This window comes from Branchiostoma floridae, chromosome 18 (assembly GCF_000003815.2).
Source record: "Branchiostoma floridae strain S238N-H82 chromosome 18, Bfl_VNyyK, whole genome shotgun sequence".
Lineage (NCBI taxonomy): Eukaryota > Metazoa > Chordata > Leptocardii > Amphioxiformes > Branchiostomatidae > Branchiostoma > Branchiostoma floridae.
This window is the reverse complement of record NC_049996.1, coordinates 15,536,947-15,564,002: the sequence shown is the minus strand read 5'-3', so window position 1 is coordinate 15,564,002 and position 27,056 is coordinate 15,536,947. Positions and strand designations below refer to the sequence as shown.

Here is a 27,056-nt window from a genome sequence, read left to right as displayed (position 1 = left end):
CTAATATATCAAAGTCTTTCTTTCACTGTTTTAGACTTTTATAAGTAGGTAGAATAGACTTAATAATGATGTTTACAAGCAAAAATAACTGTTTTCCCCACCTTTCCATGATTTTTGATTGCAAAGTTCATATGATGCGCATTACACTCAAAAGGGCCTAAATCTTATGTTTTGAGCGAAATTACGTGGTCTATTACATTATCAATGGCATTTTTTCAAAAGCATCCTGGTGGGAGAAATCCACACCAACACATCACTACAAGGAGCCGTGCTGTATCTGTGCAAACTGGTGCTGAGGTGCGGGCCTGTTCGAGTGTTGAAGGCGCTGGTAGAGCAAAAAATCATCGGTGAGTAGTACTATGTAACGCTAGTTTATCTTTATCCACAGGGTAACCTATATCCGTTTTTTATAAGACAGTGTGTAAGGGCTATCAGATTGGCCGGCGGTTTCGAACTGCATGATTTGAAAATACAATGTATAGTACAATTTTAAAGCTCAGTCTTTTGACTTGATATCCCTAAATATCCTCATTTTAAAGATGAACAACGGATATAGATCACCCCACGAATAAAGGTGAACTAATGTTACATGAAGTAGTAGACTGGTTTATTCAACAACTGTTACAACAACAATGACAACAAGTTCAGGCCTCATGGCAACATTTCAACAATCATGTGTCATCTTCCTCAGTGCATAATAAATCAATTACTTTCGATGCAATGGGAACTACCGGGTAAACAGTTACGTGCTGAGTTTTAAGTGTTGAGCTGTAGCAGGTATATTTCTGTCCAAGGACAGCTTCTGAATCAATAGTTCAATGCTTAGGATATGCAGTTGCTTTAGTAACTGTTATTTGGGTATATTATTACCTGGATCATTGATGTCTTAGATCCATCACCAAAGCTTCAATAATTGTTATGGACAGACTGATAGACAAATTCTAGTCTCTACTGTTTCTTGAACAATCCACCATCTTCTTGTAGATTGAAAAATTGCCTCTATTCATGATTCGTTGTAGTTGTTTGTTTGTGTGTTAGTATTGTTTGATATTTGTCAACTGGTTTCAATGCTAGGTTTTATGAATGTTTGCAAAATACATCTTAGAGCCACAGTCCATCTCCAAAAAGCCAGGGTTGTGCTAACTCAACCAGCTGTAACAGAATGGGAGACAGTCAATATTTGTGTGGTATGTCTGACCAAAAAATCATCGGCAGGACAGCTTCAATAGTTGTTATGTACAAATACTAGAAGGCAAATTCTAATCCTCAAGTAAATGCTGTAAGTTGTAACTAGCTGACTGTTTCTGAGGCAAACCAACATCGGCTTGTAGACTAGAAGACACTGTATAGTTGTTTATGATTTGTTGTTATTAGGATGTAACGCTAGTTCACCTTTATTCGTGGGATAACCTATATCCGTTGCGTTCAAAAAGACAGTAATTAGGGAGCGACCGACGGTGGTTTTAAACTGTTTTATTTTGAAAATACATGTCTTTATTGTAATTTAGAGCCACAGTCCGTCGACTTATCCCTATATACCATTTTTTTTAACAATGGATATAAGTTATCCCACGGATAAAGGTGAACTAGCGTTACATGTGTGTTAGGATTGTTTGATAGTTCAACTAAGTAATAGTTCGCAACAGTTTTTTGGGGGGATTTGCAAAAGTTTAATACATCTTATGTAGTGCCACAGGAGTTGTTTTTGTTTGCAAAAAGCCTGGGGTAGCTATAACAGAATGGGAGACAGTCAATATTTGTGTGGCCTGTATGTAGGACACCTGTCTTGCATCAGTAGCTCAGGAGATCTGGAGGGTGTTAAGTATCTCACCTTGTCATGCAAATTTTCAGGAACATTGGGTCACTGCCTGACTGACCAATGGTTGGCCTGCTAACAAAAAAGGGCCTTTGGAGAAGTTTTATGCAAATTTTCAGGAACATTGGGTCACTGCCTCACTGGCCAATGGCTGGCCTGCTAACAAAAAAGGGCCTTTGTAGAAGTTTTATGCAAATTTTTTATGAACGTTTGGTCACTGCCTCACTGGCCTATTTTAATAATTGGCCTCAGCAGCTAACAAAAAAAGGGATGTTCTAAACGTTTTATGCAAATTTTCAGGAACATAATTGGGTCACTGCCTCACTGGCCAATGCCTGGCCTGCTAACAAAAAAAGGGCCATTCCAAAAATTTATGCAAATTTTCAGGAACATAATTGGGTCACTGCCTCACTGGCCAATGATTGGCCTGCTAGCAAAAAAGGGACGTTCCAAAAGTTTTATTGGGGACACTATTAAAAGATTCTTCTACCAATTATTCATCTGTTTATTTGATTGACAAAATTTCGTGAGACCTTGTTGATCCAAGGGGGCCCCAAGAAAACACTGCCATATGAATCACATAGCAGTAACAGGAATTGAAAGAAGTATGCTGAAATTTGTATTGAAATCATCTTATCTAGAAAACTACTCCAAATGACCATTTGAATCCTTTGTGCAATTCAAAGAATAGAAAGATGTCTTAAGAGAAAGATATACAAATAGTCTAAGACTGTTGTTTTCTACATTGATCATACAACTGTATTACTCTGTTGTTGCAGGTCCGGACCAGAGATTTGAACCACTTGGAGGGACCATGATGCATCTGGCCTGCGTTGCCCAGAATCCCGAAGCTGTCAGTTATTTGACCTCCGTAGGGGTCAATCTCAAGGCACAGGACAGAAATGGTAGGTTAGCAATATCATTTTTAAACATTTACTTTTCAGGGAACATTTGTTCCAGATTGAAACCTTTCTTCGAAAACATCTCAAGAATTATTCTTTGCCTTTACCTTTGACATAACGCTAGTTCACCTTTATTCGCAAGGTAACCTATATCCGTTGCTTTATAAAACAGGTATTTAGGGATATCAAGTTGACAGACGATAGTTTCAAACTACAATAGTTTGAACATATTAATTTACAATTTGAAACCACCGTCCGTGGACTTGATATCCCTTAATACCGTTTGGGTAAACACGGGTTACCCCGTGGATAAAGGTGAACTAGCGTTACATGTATGATCTACAATTCCTGTCAGCGCACATGCATTCTGATCACTGTGAAAGGCCGCTTATTATGAGTGGTGGATAGACTTATCAAATGCAATTTGTAACACTGTGAGTTTAAATTTCAGGACGCACAGCCGACCAGGTCTGCTACTGCCCCAAGACCCGTAAGATCCTACAGCCCTTCAAGTCCGCCATGCAGGCGGTCGCCCAGCCCTCCCCCAGGAAGAAGTCCGTCGCCTACGTCAGCGTGCAGCAGAAACAAGACATCTTCTCCCTGGCAGAGGAGGGGCACTACGACGAACTGCAGATCAAACTACAGGTAAACCGTGAAGCCATATTACTTTTCCAAAAGCAAACCTACAGCAATGATTTAGGAGGGGCAGATTAAACTAGAATTAAACCGTGATACAAGCCATACTTTTCCACTAGCAAATCTACTGAGTACTTATGATTTAGAAAAATAGTGGTGAAGCATTGTGTTTGGCTGAAAAACGATGAGCTGCAGATCAAACTACAGGTAAGGCCACAACAATTTAATTTGTTGGTTCACGGATTTAAGAAGTACATGCTTGACTGGAAAAACATAATGAAAACAAGGCCCGAGGACCAGGCGTATGCCTTGGTGCACTCAGTTTTATTAAGTTAATACAGTCATATTAAAGTTTCCCTCCCTGCCTATTGCATTTATGATACAGGCCATACTATTCCATTTGCAGACCTACAGCAATGATCTAGGAGGGGTAGATAAAATACAATTAAACTGTGAAACAAGCCATACTGTCCATCCACTGCCTTTAACCTCCCCTAGCAAAGTCATCAGATGCCCATTTTTACTCTCCTGGGTGGAGTGAGGAAAGTTGTGCAAAGTTCCTTTCCCATGTAGCAAAGAATTGAGCATGCCACGATTTGAACCTGTCTGTATGTTCTAAGCCACCTTGTAGTTGTGCAGTTTAAGTAGTTAAGTAGTAATTCATACATGTAGCTCAAAGATTGGTTATGTAGAGTTTTTATCCATGCAGGGACCAAGTCTGTCCATGGTGCTGAACAATCATCCATAGTCCATAATGTTTGTCTGGAATCTGGACTCTAATTATTGATGATGTTTTGTTCTGCAGACAATGGAGTTTGATGTGAACAATGAGAAAAGTGCAGAGGGAGACTTACTCATCCACATTGCAGCTGCAGGGGGTAAGCTGTTTACTTATGACACTTTTTCACATTAGAAAACAAGCACACAAAACTTTGTGAGTGCCAATATGAAAAAAAAAAACACAATTTGACAGGTTATTTCAAGATATTGTATATAGTCACGTATCTTGGATGTTACCCTTGACAACATGTTCCTCCAAATATGGATGTTACCCATGACAACATAGACATCCATATTTGGACATCATCCTAACATGTTCTTCCATATTTGGACATCACCATAACATGTTCTTCCATATTTGGACATCATCCTAACATGTTCTTCCATATTTGGTCATCATCCTAACATGTTCTTCCATATTTGGACATCACCCTAACATGTTCTTCCATATTTGGACATCACCCTTAACAATATGTTCTCCAATACCTGTACCCAGGGGTTGACCAGCTTGACCTGTTGATGACCCTGGTGTGTATTCAGGGTGCCGATGTCAATGCTTACAACGGCAAAGGTCTCACTCCACTCTGCTTAGCTGCGGACCTGGGGCATGCCATCACTGTTGAGGTACGTAATGAATAAAATATTTAATACAAATATAAATAGATTAATGTGGAAATTCCACCAACACAGATGAGTCTTCATTTCATTGTAATACTGTGAATGCAGAAACTGTCGCGGTGGATTAATGTTCACGGTTTTTGCGCTGACCACTTCACCGCGAACTTAAAACCACCGCGAACATTTTTCTACTGTGGTATTAGACTGCAGTCTATGGTGTTACCCCGAACTTAAATCCACCGCGAAAAGTCCCTTTTCCCGCTACCGCGAAATTAAATCCCCGCGAACTTAAATGCATTTGCAGTACTCTGTTTTGGACCTTATGCATTGTACAATCTGGTGTAACAATCTGGTTCAATCCTAGGTAGGTCATTTTGTTTGGGGCTGCACCTGTCTTTGAGAGGGGGCATAAAAAAAGAGTCCTCTGTTTTAGAGGAGGTGAGCAGTTAAAGGGGAAGGGCTAGTATACCCCACTACAGAAACTGCAAGGAAACTTGCTCACATGTTCCAATGTACCACTAGGCAACACAAGATTAATATCAATAAAGCATTTTTGTTGTACATGATCCTTCATTCTGTATTTTGTTGTTGCATTCTGTCCAGGTGTTGATCTGCATCCTGGGAGCTGACCCTAACAAGTGTGACCTGGTGCGTGGATGGACCCCCCTGCACTATGCTGCCTCCCACAACTACATGGACATCGTCAGGTACAGTTGTCATCCTTACTTTCTAGGCTGTGTAGATCTGCCGATAAGATTTAAAAAGTGTGAATAAGATCACGTGTCTGGAACTCTGGTGAGTTTACGTTCTGAAGTGATTGCTCATCAATATTGATCCTGAAGAAGGCAACAGCGGTTGTTGAAAATTTGATCCGTGTGTACCTTTGAGTTGGAAGAAAGTTTAGCATTTTACTATGATTACTACCAACACAGATGAGCTTCCATGAAGATCTGCCAATGTTTGCCCCCTCGAACTATAAAATGGGCATTTTCTTCTGTGAGAGTCAATCAGCACCAAGGACAGGGAAGCACATAGAAAATGTACTTGCCCAAACCAATTTTTCACTTGCCCAAAATTCAAAGGTCATTTTTATATGCATTTTCATGGCCAGTAATGGAATTCTTATTATTGCCTCTATTTTTCTTTGTTGATCATTGATTTATGTCATGACTGTAAAAAGTGACATGTATATCAAAATCTCACTCAATGGAAAAATCTGGACTGTACATACCTGAATTTTTCTGTTGCCTTTGCCCACCACAGTTGCCTGTTGAAGCGCGGGGCGGACGTCAACTTGGAGAGTTATAACGGCCTCAGACCAGACGATGTGGCCAAGAGGTACGACGCGGCAGACTGCACAGAGATCATCGGCTCAAAAAGGACGGAGAGATGTCGGTACTATCGGCACTTGGTGCAAGAGGTAACCACAGTACATGGGTGCTAATCCACTTAATATAGTTTGTAGAGTGATTCTTATGATCATTGGGTCAAAAAGGAGAGATGTTGGTACTATCGGCACTTGGTGCAAGAGGTACTGCAAATGCATTTAAGCTTGCAGGCATTTGATTTCGCGTAAGCGGGAAAGTGGAGTGTTTGCGGTGGTTTTCAGTTCGCGATAGTGCCATACACTGTAGTCACTTACTGTTATGTTAAAGTAATGTAAAAATGTTTGCGTTCGCTTGGTTTTAAGTTCTCGGTAAGACTGCCTTGCCTTACATAATACATATATAATTATATGAAGAGAGAGAGAGAGAGAGAGAGGGACAAGCTATTCAGAATTACATGACTGTATCTTTTATGTATCTATGCTTATACCAGATACATGGTGTATTTGGTAGTGTACATCATTTTGAGGTTAATTAGAGGTTTAAAGGTTTTCAAAGTTTTCTACAACTTTATTCCACGAAATTGTCTTCCGGGAGGATGTAAAATGGAGGTCCCGTGCTCGAAGAGGTGCCTCAACCACGTCATTATTCAGCCTCATTACTCAACACAGTGGGTACCTACTGGCTGCAAATACAACTGATATAAGATTATTATTATTTAAAAATCTCCAGGGCCAGTTGCTGGGAAAGGACCTGACTCGGAGAGACCTGTTTGTAACGGACATGACAGGATCAACACTTCTGATGGTGGCAGCAGAGAACAACCGGGTAGAGAACATGCTGGTCCTGCTGGGCATGGAGGAATGTCCGATAGACGCACAGCACGAACGGGTGAGGGATGGTTCAATAACTGTTGTGTAGGGAGGACTCACAGCATGAACGGGTGAGGGATGGTTCAGTAACTGTTATTTAGGGAGGACAGGTAGAGAACATGCTGGTCCTTCTGGGCATGGAGGAATGTCCGATAGACGCACAGCACGAACGGGTGAGGGGTGGTTCAGTAACTGTTGTGTAGGGACCACAGTGCAGAACAAACAGTATTACCTTCATAAAAAAAGACAGGATTGTGGAATATATATGAAATTCTTATAGATAGTATATGTAATGTCATATGTTGTTTCAGGTGTGATAACAAGTTTCGTTTTGGTCTCCTAGTTGTTTTCTTGGAGAAAATCAGCAATGCTGTCTGAGACTCAGTGTAATGCAACTAGTAGTATCCAATATTTGATTATACTGCTGCTGTTGTCCCTGACACAGGGGTAGGCAGCAGTCGGTTAGTCTTCAAATTACAAATTAACAAACAAATATTCAAATACAATTCAAACTCTACAACTGGATAAAAACGGATATTTACTTCCAGACGTTTCAAGTGACATCCATCTCTCTTCTTCAGCGTCACTAGAAAGAAGAGTGATAGATGTCACTCGAAACGTCTGGAAGTAAATATCCGTTTTTATCCAGTTGTAGAGTTTGAGTTGTATTTGAATATTGCTTACCTGGATATCTAACCTTCAAAATGTAACAAACAAATATTTTCTTTCCTTCCTTCAGAGTGGCTGCACAGCATTAGCAATAGCAGCACGGGAGGGCCATGCAGAAGCTGTCAGGACTCTGTTGGAGTGAGTTATGCTGTATAGTCAGTAAATCAGTACATGTAGTAGCAAATGCAGTTTTGAACCCAATACAGCAAACTTGACTTTATAATTTTCTCTTTGAATCCATGTATTTACATGTGTTTTACTTTATGAAGTACAATCATTAATTTTGAGGTTATTTAAGAATTTCTTTGAAGCATGCAAAAGTGAGATTTTCCTAGATTTTCAATAGCAAGCACAATGTAATGTTGACAAGTTCTTGTACATGAAGTTATCAAATGACTATTTCTTACATCATTACAAGTCTCAAACCAATCTATGAATTTTAAGACAAAGACAGGGTGATATGAGAAAAAACATTTTGTTTATGTTTATGTTTATGTTTACAGGCACGGTGCCAACCCCAGCATCCCTGACGTTGAAGGATTGCTCCCAGTGCACCATGCTTGTAGGAACAGGTGTTTCATCGTGGTGGAGATCATATCACATTACAGACAGGGTCTCACGGTAAGGGATCATATCACATTACAGGCAGGGTCTCACGGTAAGGGATCATATCACATTACAGACAGGGTCTCACGGTAAGGGATCATATCACATTACAGGCAGGGGCTCACGGTAAGGGATCATATCACATTACAGGCAGGGTCTCACGGTAAGGGATCATCTTACACTACAGGCAGGGTCTCACGGTAAGGGATCATATCACATTACAGACAGGGTCTCACGGTAAGGGATCATATCACATTACAGGCAGGGTCTCACGGTAAGGGATCATCTTACACTACAGACAGGGTCTCTCAGTAAGGGATCATATCACATTCCAGACAGGGTCTCACAGTAAGGGATCATCTTACACTACAGACAGGGTCTCTCAGTAAGGGATCATATCACATTACAGACAGGGTCTCACGGTAAGGGATCATCTCACATTACAGACAGGGTCTCACGGTAAGGGATCATATCACATTACAGACAGGGTCTCACGGTAAGGGATCATCTCACATTACAGACAGGGTCTCTCACTAAGGGATCATATCACATTACAGACAGGGTCTCACGGTAAGGGATCATCTTACACTACAGACAGGGTCTCGCAGCAAGGGATCATCTTACACTACAGACAGGGTCTCTCAGTAAGGGATCATATCACATTACAGACAGGGTCTCACGGTAAGGGATCATCTTACACTACAGACAGGGTCTCTCAGTAAGGGATCATATCACATTACAGACAGGGTCTCACAGTAAGGGATCATCTTACACTACAGACAGGGTCTCTCAGTAAGGGATCATATCACATTACAGACAGGGTCTCACGGTAAGGGATCATATCACATTACAGGCAGGGGCTCACGGTAAGGGATCATATCACATTACAGGCAGGGTCTCACTGTAAGGGATCATCTTACACTACAGACAGGGTCTCACGGTAAGGGATCATCTTACACTACAGACAGGGTCTCACGGTAAGGGATCATCTTACACTACAGACAGGGTCTCACGGTAAGGGATCATCTTACACTACAGACAGGGTCTCACAGTAAGGGATCATATCACATTACAGACAGGGTCTCACGGTAAGGGATCATATCACATTACAGACAGGGTCTCACGGTAAGGGATCATATCACACTACAGACAGGGTCTCAATGAAAGGGATCATCTTACACTACAGACAGGGTCTCTCAGTAAGGGATCATATCACATTACAGACAGGGTCTCACGGTAAGGGATCATCTTACACTACAGACAGGGTCTCACAGTAAGGGATCATCTTACACTACAGACAGGGTCTCTCAGTAAGGGATCATATCACATTACAGACAGGGTCTCACAGTAAGGGATCATCTTACACTACAGACAGGGTCTCTCAGTAAGGGATCATATCACATTACAGACAGGGTCTCACGGTAAGGGATCATATCACATTACAGGCAGGGTCTCACGGTAAGGGATCATCTTACACTACAGACAGGGTCTCTCAGTAAGGGATCATATCACATTACAAGCAGGGTCTCACGGTAAGGGATCATCTTACACTACAGACAGGGTCTCACAGTAACGGATCATCTTACACTACAGACAGGGTCTCACGGTAAGGGATCATCTTACACTACAGACAGGGTCTCACAGTAAGGGATCATCTTACACTACAGACAGGGTCTCTCAGTAAGGGATCATATCACATTACAGGCAGGGTCTCACTGTAAGGGAATATCATGATCATAATCATGATCAGTTCATTAAGACAAGGCAACATGGTAAGGGAGCATCTCCAAACATGGAAATTACAGCCTTCATAATCTTTTCATTAAGGCAACTTCACATGGTAAGGGAACATCTCCAAATCATGGAAATTTTAGTCTTCATAATCTGTTCATTAAGGCAACATCACATGGTAAGGGAACATCTCAAATCATGGAAATCACATCCTTCATAATCTGTAATTAAGACAAGGCCTCATGGTAAGGGAAGGTCTCAAATCATAGAAATCTCATCCTTCATAATCTGTTCATTAAGACAAGGCCTCATGGTAAGGGAACATCTCAAATCATGGAAATTACAGTCTTCATAGTACATAATCATAAACTTTTCAGTAAGACATGGCCTCACGGTAAGGGAATGTCTCAAAACATGAAAATCACATCCTTCATAATCTATTTGCCAAGATGGTACTTGTATTGTCACAAAGCAATTCAATAATTCTTGATCTGTTATAATTTGTAGGACTTAACAGTCAGATGTATTGCAATTTATGAAGTATTACAGAAATGCCTCTTATGTTGTAGCTGTATCACAGTAATGTTGAATGTGATTTATTGGTGTATGCTTGTGTAGGGCCTGGAGCAAGCATTGAAACTAGCCACAACACCAGAGATTCAGTCAGCTGTTAGATATGCCATTGACAGGTGAGTCTTAGAATATACTTACTGTCATGTTTTGTTCATGATCTACAATCCATAATCCTTAAGAAAAAGTTATATCAGCTTGCTTCTTCAAAAAATTATCATACCATGCTCTCTTTTGAATTGTAATTCCTTCAAGAGTAGTTGTAGTATCCAGTATTTGATTATAGAAAAATAAAGAACATTCAAGTATTACACATTAAAGTTAGATATTCAGTATAACCTTCTCTCAACATAGCCACCTACATGTGTCAGTGACAAAACCTTATCTGTAATTATGATACATATGGGTAAAGAGTTTACAGGGCACGCCTGGGAAGCAGTGCGCAAAGTACTGAGTGTGTCAACCCTGTATAAAATAAAATAAAGATTTCTTACTCCCACCCCACCCCCCACCCCCAGGCGACAGTCCGAGCTGATCACCCCTCTGCTGTTTGAATGTGCCATCAACGGGGATGCTGACAGACTCTTTTGTACACTAGAGTCAGGGGATGAAGTCAACCAAACTGTAAGTAACAGTTAGTATTCTACACTGTGGGTTAAACTAATATGGATTAGGGGTGGATGGGACTATGTGTCAAAGAATGTTTGAATGAATTGTTCTCTCTCTTAGGGGAAATATATTCAAGATTTCAGAAAAAGATTGTAAAGTTGGACATGCTACACCAAAATAGGTCACAAACATTGCCATAGGTGGTGCTTATTGTACAGTTGTTCAATATTTCTTCTTGGGAAAGGCTTCCCTGTCCTTGGTGCTGATTGGACAATCTGTTCTGTATAAAAAGACTTTCCTGTCCTTCGTGCTGATTGGACAATTTGTACTTATGAGAGCCTTCCCTGTCCTTGGTTCTGATTGGACTATCTGTTCTTTGGGGAAAGCCTTTACTGATCGGCTGTCACAGAAAGACATTAATCAAATCAGCACTACTAAAATCCAGTCAACTTTTCCTTAAAAGTATAGGGTGATCACATGACCCAGTATGAAAATGTTGCCTAGAAACAATTGCTTTAGATTCATTCTAGTATATAACTGCGCACTGTATTTCTGAGGAAACGTAGTTGGATATGTTGATGAATGTATTTCCCCATTATTTACCAGACTGGTGCAGGGGACTGGCCCATGTACCTGGCAGCTGAGAACGGCCACCTGGATGTGATGAAGATCCTGTATGAGGTATGCAGCACATTTTCTGTTATTTTGGCAACACCTCAGGGGTGAAGCCTTTTCCTTTCTTAGATCTATTGTACCAAATCAGCCTACATCTATTATTATTATAATTGGGTGGGCCGACTACTCTCTCTTGGCAACCAGGGGCTGAATGCGAGGAGCTTACAATCTACTGTATTAAATTACAAAACACAGCAAATTTTTTATACTAGAGTTCCACGACCCCATACCTTCATACACACATACAAATGCTACCCAAAATATAACCTTCTTGGCGAAGGTAATTGAATGTTGTGCAATGGCCAAGTGGGTAGAGTGTTTCCCTAGCAGTCACGGGACAATTTCCATCGGCCGTCACGATTGACAAGGAAACACCAAGATGAGATCTTCCAGGGACAGAATGCGTGTCGAAAGCTTCCCAAGCTATGAACTTGTTTAAATTTCTGTGGATTAGCCCCGTGCTGTAGTGACTGCACAAAACTGTGTGGCTCAGGGCTTTAGAAACAGAGATGGGGGCTGCCCTATGCACCATTTGATGCAGTAAAGAACTGTTTTTGTTTCTTATGATTCAACAAGCAAGCTGTAGTTTGCCTTTTTACAAAGTGTTTTGTGCTTACAGAGGAATGGAGACATATCCAGACTACACAAGGCCAGTAAGAACACAGTCCTGCATGTGGCCTGCACCAGGGGGCACCTGCACGTGGCCAAGTATGTGCTGCAGTTCTGCAGAAAATCACAAGGTGGCAGTCCTGCACTGCTGGATGTCAATGCTGTCAATGCAGCTGGGCTCACAGCACTGCAACTTGCAGCCGAGAAAGGTAGAAAATGTCATATCTTAATATAAATTGCAACAAGAAAATTACAAGGTACAATACATTTGGCTTTTGGCCTGTGCACTGTATTTGTATCTATATAGCCTGTATAACCTCCCACCACCAACCTTGCTGGCACGTGGTGTGGTAGCAGCTGGTTATATTACACTGAATGACCTGTTACACCTAACCTTTGCATCTGTAATTTCTCATTGAGGACCATATTTACCATGAGTTTTCCCCAAGATCTGCTTGTACAGTGAAGTAAAATGACATCACGGAAAACTGTTCTCTTAACTAACTAACATGACATCATCTCCTGTTGCTAGGTTACAGTAACATGACATCATCTCCTGTTGCTAGGTTACAGTAACATGACATAATTTCCCATTGCTAGGTTACAGTAATATGACATAATTTCCCATTGCTAGGTTACAGTAACATGACATCATCTCCCATTGCTGGGATTGTACGAGTGCTGTTGCAGAACGGAGCGACCACAGCACTGTTAGACGCGTACGGAGAACTGTTCTCTTAACTAACATGACATCATCTCCTGTTGCAAGGTTACAGTAACATGACATCATCTCCCGTTGCTAGGTTACAGCAGGATTGTACGAGTGCTGTTGCAGAACGGAGCGACCACAGCGCTGTTAGATGCATACGGAGAACTGTTCTCTTAACTAACTAACATGACATCATCTCCTGTTGCTAGGTTACAGTAACATGACATCATCTCCTGTTGCTAGGTTACAGTAACGTGACACCACCTCCTGTTGCTAGGTTACAGCCGGATTGTACGAGTGCTGTTGCAGAACGGAGTGACCACAGCGCTGTTAGACTCGTCCTGGGAGCTGTTCTCTTAACTAACATGACATCATCTCCCGTTGCTAGGTTACAGTAACATGACATCATCTCCTGTTGCTAGGTTACAGCCGGATTGTACGAGTGCTGTTGCAGAACGGAGTGACCACAGCGCTGTTAGACTCGTCCTGGGAGCTGTTCTCTTAACTAACATGACATCATCTCCTGTTGCTAGGTTACAGTAACATGACATCATCTCCTGTTGCTAGGTTACAGTAACGTGACACCACCTCCTGTTGCTAGGTTACAGCCGGATTGTACGAGTGCTGTTGCAGAACGGAGTGACCACAGCGCTGTTAGACTCGTACTGGGAGCTGTTCTCTTAACTAACATGACATCATCTCCCGTTGCTAGGTTACAGTAACATGACATCATCTCCTGTTGCTAGGTTACAGTAACATGACATCATCTCCCATTGCTAGGTTACAGCAGGATTGTACGAGTGCTGTTGCAGAACGGAGCGACCACAGCACTGTTAGACGCGTATGGAGAGCTGTTCTCCTGTCCACAGTACCAGGGAGTGCAGATGCTGATCGAGACACATCGCAAACGCCACTTGGAGAGGTGGGTACAAAACACCCTATAGCTACATAGGCCTAATAGTGTTGGTGCAAATGTTTAGGGTAATTAGTTATGATTCTGATACTACTATGATAGGATGCTTCCATCAAAATAAGTCCTAGAAATTTTTTGGAACTTCTCAGTGAGGTAAAGTAAAAGTTTGTACATTCAAAATGAAGATTGTTCTGATTTCAACTGTGTAGTGCATACTAGGTTTTTACCCATAGATGTTATAAAGTTGAGTTTTGTGCGTGTATGAATAATTTTAGTTAAACTTTTAACATTTGTTGAGTGACTAGTCTTAATTGTTTTAATGCCTTGATTTCCCCCTCCATAGAGTGTCTTAACAAGTTAGTATACAGTCATTGTAATGATAAAGCATGATTTCAGTGTGCATAGTTTTAGAAAGTATTGCAACATGATCTTGTAACTGTAAGATGCCAGTAGACACTTTTCCTCTTTACAGTTTCCTTACATTATATACAGTGGTTTAATAGGCTTTTTGCTGATGCTTTCTAATGTAAACGTATCTCCTTCTCTCTCTCCTTGCATGGCCTGCAGAACAGTTACCTTACTTTGCTGACAGGTAGAGAGTTTCTGTAGTTACTGTAAATGCATTTAAGTTCGCGGTGGATTTATGTTCGCGGTTTTTGCGTTGGCCATTTCACCGCGAATTCAAAACCACCGCGAATATTTTTCCTGGGCATTAAGATACTACAGTGCATGGTGCTACCGCGAAATGAAAACCACCGCGAAAAGTCCCCTTTCCCGCTACAGCGAAATTAAATCCCCGCGAACTTAAATGCATTTACAGTATGTGGTGTGTTGTGGTGTGGTTGGTGATGTGAAACATTAGTTCCAAAATACATGTATAAACACACTATTAGTAATACTATTAGTACTTCATTTACTTTGAAGTTGGCATTTTAATCTGACTTTTACCCAACAGGAATACATTGTATATGTGCAGCATGATTCAATCAAAAGCTTGTGAAAGAAATCTTCTGATAAACTTCAGTTTCTTTTTTAAATCATTTAATTGGATTTTTCATTCAATTTGGTATTTCAAATGCCAGCTTCAAAGGTCATACCAAAGCTACATGACAGTATTATTATGTATACAGACTATACTGCGAAAGGTAGAGGCTTAATTCTAGATCTGTTATTAGAATCTGTTATTAGAATCTCATTTTACACCCTACATAATGTATTTTGAACCTTGACTGTTGATGCATGAAAACTTTTGATAATTCATATTCAAATATTTCATCATTTTAGTTGCTGTTTTTTTCTTTATGGTTGTTAGAAAGACCTTACAATATAGAACATTCCTGTGGGAAATGGTGAAATAACAAACTGTACAAGTCGTGTAACTTGGAGTATGTAACTTGCCCCCTCCCCCATCACACAACCTCTACCCAGGATCACACGAACCAGTGTGCTTTGATTTCTTGTAGGGATAGTGTTAGAAAGACCGTACAATACAGAACATTCTTGTGAAAGATGATGAAACTACATGTGATATATCATTGTATTAATTGACTTATCATTGTTGCCTTACAATTGTACCATGTACAAATGTCGCGCAATAAAGTTCATTCATTCATTCATTCATATAACCGCCCCCCTCCCCCATCACACAACCTCTACCCAGGATCCTGGAGTGTCTGGAACACCGTGACCTTCTGGAAGACGCCGGTAGACTCTTCAGCATGCCTGAGAAACACACCCAGGCCTCAGGCCTGCTGTTCCTAGAAACTGTCTTCCAAGACTTGTGGAGGAAGTTACAAAGGTAGCAATTAAACCACCTGACCTGCATGCTATGTGCCTGCTGATCTAGTAGAGTTACTGTAATAGTTTTCTGGTCATAGAATGTAACATACATTCGCACAATTCCACCAGGTGTCATTATACCGCCAACTCAAACAACGTTGTTATAAAGGCCTTCTCAAGATTGTCTTCAACAACTAAATATCTGAATTGTATTACATTTACTATATTTAGAATTCGGTATTCAATACAATCTTGGGAAGACCTCTATACTAATTTTTTTGAGGTGGCGGTATAATGGCACCTGGTGGAATTATGATAGTCAATGTTAGCTGCTGTTCCTAGAAACTGTCTTCCAAGACTTGTGGAGGAAGTTACAAAGGTAGCAAGCAAACCACAGGACCTGCATGCCATGTGTCTCTTAGTAGTGTAGCAACTGTTGTGCTGTTTGTCTGGTCATAGCTGCTCATACTTTCTCACGCTGTGGCCATGATAGATTGAAGACGAGGTCAATGAGGCAAACAGACAAAACTTATTTCTAAAATCAACCCCCATTTAGTTTTCCCCAGACCACACAAATTTTTACAACATGAGATCAAATAATAAATATTATAACTAGTAAAATATGTAGCAATTTAGACTCGCGTACTGATCCCATAAGTCCCTTAAGAGATAATAATGCAATATAAAAACATAATAATGCAAATATTTGACGGACATGCAGCCATTCTCTTATTGGTCAATTTTCTAATTTCCATGCTATCATTGGTTGAACTGTTAAGTATGATGGACAGTCTTTTGTTTGCCTCATTGAACTCGTTTTAGATCTATCGTGGCTGCCGCGTGAGAAAGGTGAATTGTAGGTGTTTGGTAGCCAATTAGTACACTATGTGTGATGTGATGTTATTGCCAATACCCCCGGACTGCATGCTGTGTACCTGCTGTTCTAGTAGAGTAGTAACATTAGTTTACCTATATCTGTAGGAAAACCTATATTCGTTACTTTTCAAAACAGCGCAATTAGGGATATCAAGTCAACGGACGATGGTTTCAAATTGTAATATTTTCAAAATATGGCAGTTTGGAATGATAGCCCTAAATACACTGCTTTTGAAAACAACGGATATAGGTTACCCGGCGGATAAAGGTAAACTAGCATTAGTTGTGTGGTTATAGCTACTATTTTTTGCCTTTCTTTTTTTTTTTGCAACAGACTAGCTGTTTAAAATGTGGTAGCCAATTAGTACACTTTTTGGATGTGATGTTATGCTATTGTCAACCCATACATGTATATAGAGTCTGACATACCTTTAGTTATTTCTTAATGTTTTTGTTTTAGAAATTTTACTTGGAAAATACATGTACTAGTAACTAAGTCTTGTTCAATGGTAACACACAATATATTTACTAACATTAACTATTTACATAAAGTGTAAATTATATGTAGGAGTAGAGTAATAGCTTATGCACCTGTAGCTGTTCAAGCATGTGTAGTAACATTATTTTCTTGTTTACTAACAATTTTTTACTAACCACTGCTTGTTCTTGACACTAACCCAAGCTTACATTTATGTTACCATGGCATCATTTTGGGGACATTGACTAGAACCCTAAGAAATGATTTTTTGTATTAATTTGGCTTCAACTATTCCTTTCTAAAGGATAATGGACACCTTGAGAAACAAGAAGGGCCTTCCACAACTCAAGACCATCTGGCAGCCTCCGTTTGACCACAACATGAGGTCACATGACGGAGACACGCCCCTCATGGTGGCCTGTTCCCATGGCAACCTGGATTACTGTACCTACTCTAATAACAGCTGTGTACGAGGACAACTGTCTGTCTGACATGGACAGGTATGATCCAGATATTACTGTACCTACTCTAATAACAGCTGTGTATGAGGACAACTGTCTGTCTGACATGGACAGGTATGATCCAGATATTACTGTACCTACTCTAATAACAGCTGTGTATGAGGACAACTGTCTGTCTGACATGGACAGGTATGATCCAGATATTACTGTACCTACTCTAATAACAGCTGTGTATGAGGACAACTGTCTGTCTGACATGGACAGGTATGATCCAGATATTACTGTACCTACTCTAATTACAGCTGTGTATGAGGACAACTGTCTGTCTGACATGGACAGGTTAGAAGCAACTGAGATATAGTTGTACTTGTGATATTCTGATAACTCCACAGGGCCCTTAGAATATTATTCTTATATTAATTTCTCAATAAGCTGCACAGCACAACATACAACTGTACTTTTTTGCTGTACTCAACTGAGGTTTCATTAAAAGATACTTTTAGATTTAGTTTTAGGAAGAGTTTAGTGTACAAAAATGGCAAATATTCTACTGTTAACTGTAAGATTGGCCATGAATATTGTATATTTCATAGGTTGACAGTAAAAGAAGATGTAATTTGATAGGAGGGCAATGATTTTTTTCAACTCTTTGCGTGGAACTATGTGCTAAGTTGTAGACAGTACTTGCAGTTGAGTTAGAATTTTGCTGACATGGGATTGATTTTTTTCTGCAGTAGTTTGTTTGAAGATGACTTGTCGGATGCAGACTCAGGAACGTGTGTGGAGGACTCGACACCAATGGGGGCGTCGGCTTCCACTGTTACAAGTCAGTAAGAATGTACTAAATATGTAGAGCTGTTATAGATGATGTTGGAGTTTCACACAAGAGGTTCCCACCATCTGTTGTAACCTTGTAACAACAGTGGACCAAGTGAATACATATTGAAAAAGTTTAAACTTTGTTCGAACACAAAGAAGGGACTCACCATAAATTTTCGGTCGAGTGTTTGGGAATTTATGGTGAGTCCCTTCTTTGTGTTGGAACAAAGTTTAAACTTTTTCAATATGGAATTTACCAACACAGATGAGCTTTCATTCGGATAAGTGAATACATCTTGTTCAAAGTAACCTTAAGTTGGTAGTCCAGTGGTTAGCAACCTGTGAATAATGCACATGCAAAAATGATGCATATTGTCTGTCTTGACCAGTGGAAGACTAACTCTTTAGTGAGCTTAACTGGACCAAGATCACTTTCCTTTCCTTTCTCCTGGTCTGTAGTCTGTAATCCAACTTCTCTCTGTCCAGAGCTTTATCAGGAAGGTAGCACGCGTAGTCCAGTGGTTAGTGGCCTTGCTTCTGAACTAGAAGCCGTGGGTTCGTTCCCGGCTATGTCGCTCACCCGACATGCACGCTACCGGAAAGGGTTGCAGTCCTTAGGACAGGACGTTAAGCCGTGGTCCATTGTTCATTGTGCTTGTCGAAAAGAGCTAGGGGAATTTCCCCGGTACAATGAACCTGTAAATACTGTACATAGTGTCTGTCCTCTCTGTCACGACCAGTGGAAGATTAGCTCTTCAGTGAGCTAAAACTGGATCGAGATCACTTTCCTTTTTTTTAGGAAAACAAAGCTTTTGAAGATATGCTACTAAGAGATTATGCCTATGTTGTTATTATGCATTGAAAAATCTGATTACGTCTAAAATTTAAAGTGGAAAGACCTAACTGACTGGATGTACGGAAGAGAATACTGGGAGCTGAACTTTGTGAATGTTTCAACTCTTTAGAGTAAGAATTTTGTATGGATGTATGTTGTTATTGTTATTGGGTGGGCCGACAACTCTCTCTTCGCAGCCAGGGGCTGAATTACGAGGAGTGTACAATAGACCGGTGCAATGGCCGAGTGGGTAGAGTGTTCGCCTTGCATTCGGTAGGTCGCGAGTTGATCCCCGGCCGAGTCATACCAAAGACATTAAAAATGGTACATGCTGCTTTCTCTGCTTAGCACTCAGCACTAGGGCTGGGTATCGGTACAGCGTACCGGTACAAAACCGGTTTTTCTTATTGGACCGGTCCAGAAAAACCGGACCTGAAAAAATTAGGTGGACCGGATGTTGGACCGATTAGAAAATTAACATATTATTTTATCAGGCATTCACACGTTTTGGCGCTTGCAGTTGGAAGAAAATGACAAGAGTGAAGTAGAGTAGAGTTTATAGTAATTTCTACCAAGGTTTGCAGTCAATCGTACAGGTGCAGTTAGCGTTGTAGGATTTTAAAACGCCAGTGTAAGTCTAATACTCCGCCAAACAGATTTCTTTGTAGTGAAATGGACAATTGGTATGAGTCATACTGAATCAGGTCCAGGTTCAGGTCCGGACCTGGACCTGATCCTTTGGACCTGAACCGGACCTGGACCTGAATTTTCTGTACCGGTACCCAGCCCTACTCAGCACTAATGAGGAAGAGTATGGAAGTTAAACACACATCACTACCAACGGACCAGCCCCCTGCTGTAGTGGCTTGCACATGTGTGGCCCAAGGGCTTCGAAGTGGGGATGGGCGCCACCCTACGCGTCTGTAGATGCATGGGCAAACTTTAACTTTTACAATAGGGAAGGCTAAATCACAAGTGTCTGGAGTGAGCTGCCATTCAGTGCCACTCAGCTTACATGTACCTCAATACAACAGTTATAAATTTTTAGTACCAAACGAGGTTCTGAATTCTGTTGTTATTTTGTTTTTCAGCACCAGACTACACGGCTGTGAAGGAACGCTATACCAGTCTGCAGTTGCCTCACACTGGAGAAAAGGAGCTCCTTCAGCTCCCATCTGCAGCAGAGAGTTCTCCTTCCCTTGGTTAGTTTGTTTTTAATTTCTTTATGCTTTTCCTACCAGTAATACACTACAGATTATCTGCAATTCCCAAAGGGTGTACTTTTCAATGTCAGCCAATGCCTGGTATATTTGCTTATGCGCAATACCATTAAGTGGGGCTTTTTGTCTTCCTTCTGCTTCCAAAAAAAAGAAGTCAAACCCAACCAGTTTAGAAATAGTTGACACTAAGATTCAAATAGCCTCGTTTTACAACAATGTTTATCACTTTCCATAATGTCCCATGTATGTTTCCACCATGTACTTGCAATTAGCCTCCCGCATGAACTTGCAAATAAACTTCCATCATTATTCAGCTACAGACAGCAGGAGACAGTCGAGAGCTTCGGTGTCCAGTAGGTCGACAGCCCGAAGGTCCCTGTTCAGCGGGCGTGACCGTGACCACGACAGCGCGGTGACGGAGCCGACCGACACGGCCTCCTTCACCTTCACACCCTCCAAGTCCAAGTCCACCAGCTCCAGGCTGAAGGGGAGTCTCAGCATTTATCTCGACGGTAAGACATCAAATTCTACTTCTGAAAATAGTTTCATCAGGTTGGTAGATCATAGGACATAAGAGTTTTCTTTTAGTACACAACCAGTTTTTCTCACCCAGGACAAAGGGGGATACAAACTCAGCCACGTTTTACACGCCCTTACACACAAAACGGATTGTCCAATCAGCACCAAGGACAGGGAAGCCTTTACAAATAACAGATTGTCCAATCAGCACCAAGGAAAGGGAAGCCTTTACAAATAACAGATTGTCCAATCAGCACCAAGGACAGGGAAGCCTTTACAAATAACAGATTGTCCAATCAGCACCAAGGACAGGGAAGCCTTTACAAATAACAGATTGTCCAATCAGCGCCAAGGACAGGGATGTCTTTTAATGATTTGGTTTAATCAGACTATAGGAAACTTGACCCCAGGAATCAAGGTCTCCCACCCGTGTTCATTACCTAACCTCCCCATGTGTTTACATTGCCAGGAAACAAGGTCTCCCACCCGTGTTCATTATCTAACCTCATGTGTTCTCCAGGAAACAAGGTCTCCCACCCATGTTCATTACCTAACCTCCCCATGTATTCATAACACCTGGAAGAGGTCTCCCACCCATGTTATTTCTTTATCTATTCATTCGCCTGGCAATTACAGGCAGCCAAGGTCGGCCAACTAGCCGAGGCTATTACAAAGGGATAGTAAAGTAGAGAAAATACCAAATACCTGGCTTGTTCATCACCTAACCTCCCCATGTGTTCATGACCTCAGGAAACAAGGTCTCCCACCCATGTTCATTACCCCAGGAAACAAGGTCTCCCACCTCTGTTCATGATACCAGGAAACAAGGTCTCCCACCCATGTTCATTACCTAGCCTCATAGGTAGCAGAACACAGTTTTTCGCCTATGGGGATTTACATGGTTAAGGACCCCAAAGTGAGGTGGTTCGACGACTCAAAAAATATATCAGGGTGCAAAACTAATTAACAAGAATTCGATATGTTGGAGTTGAGGGTATAATCTACAACATATGTGAAAACGAGATGAAGTTTGTCGTCTCGTTTTCCCAGAAAGAACACTTTGAAATGACCCCCAGCGGAGGTCACCATACTGCAGCCGACACACGGAAGTAGCGGGAACCGGATTCGTGCGCGAAATTCTACCCAGCCAAACAAACATCGTAACCCAACTCATACAGCCTCAAAACTTACGTATCCCTCTACTATTCACCACAGTTTCCGACTCGCTGACGTGCACAGAAAAATTTCTATGGCTTTTCAAGAACTGCGACGACCTATTTTGTGCCCGATCTACTTATGTCCACGGGGGTCGCCCATAAATACTGTGTTATGCGACCTCATGTGTTCTCCAGGAAACAAGGTCTCCCACGTATGTTCATTACCCCTGTAAACAAGGTCTCCCACCCATGTTCATTACCCCAGGAAACAAGGTCTCCCACCCATGTTCATTACCTAGCCTCATGTGTTCTCCAGGAAACAAGGTCTCCCACGTGTGTTCATTACTCCAGGAAACAAGGTCTCCCACCTCTGTTCATGATACCAGGAAACAAGGTCTCCCACCCATGTTCATTACCTAACCTCATGTGTTCTCCAGGAAACAAGGTCTCTCACGTGTGTGCGGTGAACCCCCGCGACGGCTGCACCCCTCTGCACAGGTCCATCGAGAGCAAGCAGTGCAAGCCGGAGCTGGTACAGGCCCTGCTCGAGGCCGACAGCTCCTGCGTCAACATCCAGGACGATACGGGGTGCACCGCGCTGCACCTCGCGTGCCGCCTCGGACACAAACCCATCGTGAAATTGCTGATGGTAAGAATGCTTCAGTCTTACTTCTTGTAACAGTTATGGACAGGGTTCTATCCAGCGTCTGTCCTTCCGGCCTTTTACGGAATTTTGTTGCTGGGACTGACATAAATTTTGCCCGTTCAGTCTTCTATGATGGACAAAAATCGGCATTAAAACAGATGCCATTGAACCAAGCAGAGTCTACAAGTAAAATTTGTGCCTCAAAATGCAAGAAATAACATTTCGGAGGGTCGAGATTTCGAAATTTTCCAGGGGTAACATGCTCCCAGACCCCCCTAGGATTGTCGCGCCCGACAGGATTTCCAGATTCAAAATCTAGGGGACGGAAAAAATCTGGCTGGCTAGAACACTGGTTGTGGAAGATTGTGTAAATAAAGAAAGTTAAGTAACTATGTCAGGCATAGAGCAATGCAGTCCATTGATGTATGGAAGTCAGGAAAATGCGAAAGTTGTAGAGTGATGAAAACTGTATGAGGGAAAGGGAGCAGAAATAAAATGGAAGTGATTGGTCATCAGTATTGATCCTGAAAAAGGCGACAGTGGCTGTTGAAACTTTGATCCGTGTGTACCTTTCTGTTGGAAGAAAGTTTAGCATTGTACTATGATTACTACCATCACAGATGAGCTTCCATGATAATGGAAGGATGATATAAGAGAATGGTCAGGACACAGAAAACAGAAGAGCGTGGATAAAACTTGCAGTTAGATCTTCTGTGGTGCCCCAATGATCAAATAGTTAGTCTGAGGGATACAAAATGTAGGTGAGAGATGAGATGATGAGAAAGCTGTAGGGAGCTGTGGTATGCACATCAAAAGAGTCCTGATTCAGAGAGTATAGATTTGATTCTCCAGATTGATGAAGTTGATGAAAAGTGGATCTGACCTTGTTGGGCTTGAAGATTTCAGGTGAAATTTTTACTGTTTTTGTTCTAAATGATGACAACTTCTTAGGTTGACAGGCACAAGAAAAATAAAGCTATAGTGGTATGATATGATCTGTCTGGGATTTAGTATTGTTGACTTTTAACAGTATATGGTAGTGATGAAATGCTCCAAGAGTATGTTCCATGGTAACGCAGTACAGAAAGAGATATTTTCCAGTTCTCATAGTCCCAAGGACATGTGATGTAGTGATGGATAATGGGCAAAGCCTGTAGTTAAGTGTTAAATTTCTGTTTCTGTCCATGTAGTTCAGGGAACAGAATTCTCTTACAAGTGTTCATGTGCAATCAAAGATGGTACAAGCTATTTATTTTAGATGAAAGCTTGCAGATATGGATTATGAGTCCTTCTTTGTCAAATTTCAATGTTTTACAGATGATTTTAAGTGGACTAAGTGGCATTACTGTGTAACAATCATGATCAGGAAATAAACTTTTCTGCATTCTCACCCCAAGTCTCCATCTGTCTGTCTTGTCAATGATCACTTGATGATTCATGAAGGCTATAAAAAATCAACTAATTAGACAGATCAATTAATTAATCAATCTAGTAATTGAGTTATCAATCAGTCAATGCAAAAGTCATCAGTCAAATCTCATTACAAAAGTAATCAATACTTAACCTGACTCAAACCTTTTTTCTCACTTCGAGAAAGGCAATTATACATAAGATGGTTTTCAAGCTGTTTTGATTACTTGAATTTTTTTGTCAAGTCATTGCTGCATTCAAGTTGATTTGAACCTTCGTTTTATGTTTATGTACGCCGGGCTCATTGAAAACTGTTTTAGTGGCAACATGTTGACTCTAGATGACTAAGATAAAATGAAAGTCTTTTCTAAGAAGGATAAATTGTTGTTAAGTTTCTACAGACAATAGAGAAAAAACGTTGATAGTTAGGTGACCGTGTGCCACTTGTTTTGAGCCTGACTTTCTCGTAACTACAGTCCAATCCAAACGTGGATCTCAACGTGAGGACCATAGAAGGACACTTGCCCGAAGAGATGACGAAAACGACGCTGATTCAAAAGATGGTGGCGAAGGCTCGCGCAGACGCACCAAATGGGTAAGATAATGTCACTTTCTGTCTTCTAGATTGCTTTTCTTGATCTGTCTGTATCAATACAGCTAGAAAACATTGTTCACACAATTCAGCTTAACATACTAGCTTCTGTACGCCAAAAAGAAGTTGCTTAAGCAACAGGATATGATTTTGGAAACGGTGAGATGTTTCAGATGGCATCCGCCATCTCACACTGCTTCTGTACCTGTATAGCCAGTTAAATTGCCCTTCGGTGTGACACACCAGCTTCTGTATCTGTATCTATATATCCGGTAGAATTGCCCTTTGGCAGGGTTGAACAAGTTTTCTAAAATCCACTTGTCCTATCGGGCAAGCACATAAAAGATGTACTTGCCCGAACCAATTTTTCACTTGCCCAAAATTCAAATACAGTTTGTATCACTGTTACTAGTATATGCATTTTCACTTCCAGCAATGGAATTCTCTGTAGACAATTGCTTGATGTCATGACTGTAAAAAGTAACAAGTATATCAAAATTGCACTAAAATCAATGGAAAAATCTTACTTGCCCGATCGGACAAGTGGGGTAGGACATGCACTTGCCCGAACAGCACTTTCACTTGCCCTGGACAATAGGGCTAGTGGACTTGTTTATCCCTGCTTTGGTGTAACACACCAGCTTTGCAGACCAGCAGTGCAGCAATAGCTGGTTATATTACACTGAACAACCTGTCACACCTAACTTTTCCACATCTAGCTGTAAGCATTGTTTAAAGCTACCTAGTGAAGATGCTCCTACTGTGCTTAGTAGCACTGTTCCACTCTATGATAGTCCTAGGGAAAAATAGTCAAATGTTCGTGTACGGCTGTGTTTGTTGACAATTGAAAACTTTGTAATTTCTGCAGTTCTATGATGGTCCTTGGGAAAAACATTCAAATGTTCATGTAATGCTGTGTTTGTTGACATGTGTACACTTTGTCATTACTGCAGTTCTATGATGATGCTTGGGAAAAACAAATGTTCATGTTTGTTGACATGTGAAAACTTTGAATTTCTGCAGTTCTATGATGGTTCTGCTTGACACTTCAGCAAGCAGCGGCGGAGGTGCAAGTATCGACTTTGACTCCCTCAACCTCAGGTTCGAGAGACTGAAGAAGGAACTATAACACGGGAGCCTTTTGTTGAAGGGATATATTGTAAGATTTTAGCACCAAAATAACAATTATTCTGAACTTTAAAATCTCCAGTCAGATTGACATTTGTAACCACGACCAAATACATACCCTAGTAACCTACCCAGAAGTAAGCCAGCCATTGATTTCCAAAACGACTGTTGCTGTCACAGATCTTGGGAGCTTAGCGGGGACTTTCAACAAACTTCTGTAACGCTTCAGGGGAACCACAGAACACGTTCTAAAGTAAACCTTGGTTCATCAGAAAGTTGGATAAAATAGCGGACAACTCAAGCAGCAGTGGGAAGTGCGTGCATTTCAAGACATCTTCACGGCACAACAAAGTCGTATCCATACGTTGTGAATATTGCTGTGCAGTGTAATAACTAAAGGTAGATTGAACACATAATGTGAAAAAAAAATTACCAAACACAGTGACTTCTTTTTTTACAATATATCCCTTTAAAGCCGTGTTCAACTGATAGTATATTGTCATGTATATATTACTACATACAAATTGAGGGATCTTTTGTAAAGGCATGTTTTTATACTTTGTTACAGTACCAAAATGTTGATATCAATATCATATATGATAATAGTAGATATAATATTTGCAGCCTAGCATATCAACATTTATATTTTGGGTTGTATTTTATTACTTAAGCCCTGTATTGAGGATTTTGTGGCCCAAAATTAAAACATCCCCCAGAACAAATAAAGTTTTGCCAGATGTTTCCATTCATTACAATGTCTTTAACACGTTTTTTTGTCTTGTACCACATTTCAAGTCTTTGTCTATGGCCAAATGTCAACCAGTACATTATGTGTTGCACTGTAGTACATTTGGTACTCCCAAGGAGCTTGGTACTCCTGACCCAAACATGGCTGTTTTGTAAACAAAAACAACTTGGAGAGGTAACGTTTCAGTAGCAATGAAAAAACTCAGAGTCAGTTGGTAGTCTCTACCAGGCTCTGTGGATCAGTGGGTTGCACATATACTGTAAATGCAGAAACTTTCGCAGTGGTTTGATATTCACGGTTTTAACTGTTGCCGCTTCACCGCGAACTTAAAAGCACCACGAACATTTT

General features: G+C 41.0%; 2 protein-coding genes across 3 annotated transcripts in view; both read left to right on the top strand.

Annotated features, from left to right (window-relative positions):
• Positions 1-17,664, top strand: part of LOC118405478 (ankyrin-3-like) — a 19,945-nt gene extending 2,281 nt beyond the window's left edge. Inside the window, exons 4-22 of the mRNA XM_035804981.1 lie at positions 223-347; positions 2,596-2,721; positions 3,170-3,363; positions 4,160-4,232; positions 4,631-4,758; positions 5,356-5,459; positions 6,016-6,172; positions 6,810-6,968; positions 7,689-7,756; positions 8,122-8,239; positions 10,574-10,644; positions 11,044-11,149; positions 11,741-11,815; positions 12,429-12,627; positions 13,222-13,294; positions 13,550-13,563; positions 13,908-14,049; positions 15,701-15,838; positions 17,478-17,664. Of these exons, the coding sequence (XP_035660874.1) occupies positions 223-347; positions 2,596-2,721; positions 3,170-3,363; positions 4,160-4,232; positions 4,631-4,758; positions 5,356-5,459; positions 6,016-6,172; positions 6,810-6,968; positions 7,689-7,756; positions 8,122-8,239; positions 10,574-10,644; positions 11,044-11,149; positions 11,741-11,815; positions 12,429-12,627; positions 13,222-13,294; positions 13,550-13,563; positions 13,908-14,049; positions 15,701-15,838; positions 17,478-17,664 (2,257 nt within the window). The remainder of the gene's footprint in view (positions 1-222; positions 348-2,595; positions 2,722-3,169; positions 3,364-4,159; positions 4,233-4,630; positions 4,759-5,355; positions 5,460-6,015; positions 6,173-6,809; positions 6,969-7,688; positions 7,757-8,121; positions 8,240-10,573; positions 10,645-11,043; positions 11,150-11,740; positions 11,816-12,428; positions 12,628-13,221; positions 13,295-13,549; positions 13,564-13,907; positions 14,050-15,700; positions 15,839-17,477) is intronic.
• LOC118405382 lies at positions 17,624-27,056 on the top strand. Of its 2 annotated transcripts, none has more exons than XM_035804866.1 (7): positions 17,624-17,673; positions 18,369-18,460; positions 20,380-20,490; positions 20,823-21,020; positions 22,622-22,833; positions 24,717-24,835; positions 25,856-27,055. In XM_035804866.1, exons 1-7 carry the CDS (start codon positions 17,666-17,668, stop codon positions 25,959-25,961), a joined length of 846 nt encoding a protein of 281 aa, XP_035660759.1. In that variant the 5' UTR covers positions 17,624-17,665; the 3' UTR covers positions 25,962-27,055. The 2 variants fall into 2 exon arrangements, with proteins under 2 accessions (XP_035660759.1, XP_035660760.1); XM_035804867.1 differs by lacking the exon at positions 17,624-17,673 and adding an exon at positions 17,927-17,973 and having other exon boundaries at positions 25,856-27,056.

Bases quoted from the DNA above. Each gene is read 5' to 3' on its own strand.
- LOC118405382 (XM_035804867.1), top strand. The intron at 22,834-24,716 runs GTAAGAATGCTT...TCGTAACTACAG, and splicing joins CCATCGTGAAATTGCTGATG to TCCAATCCAAACGTGGATCT. The intron at 24,836-25,855 runs GTAAGATAATGT...GAATTTCTGCAG, and splicing joins CGCGCAGACGCACCAAATGG to TTCTATGATGGTTCTGCTTG.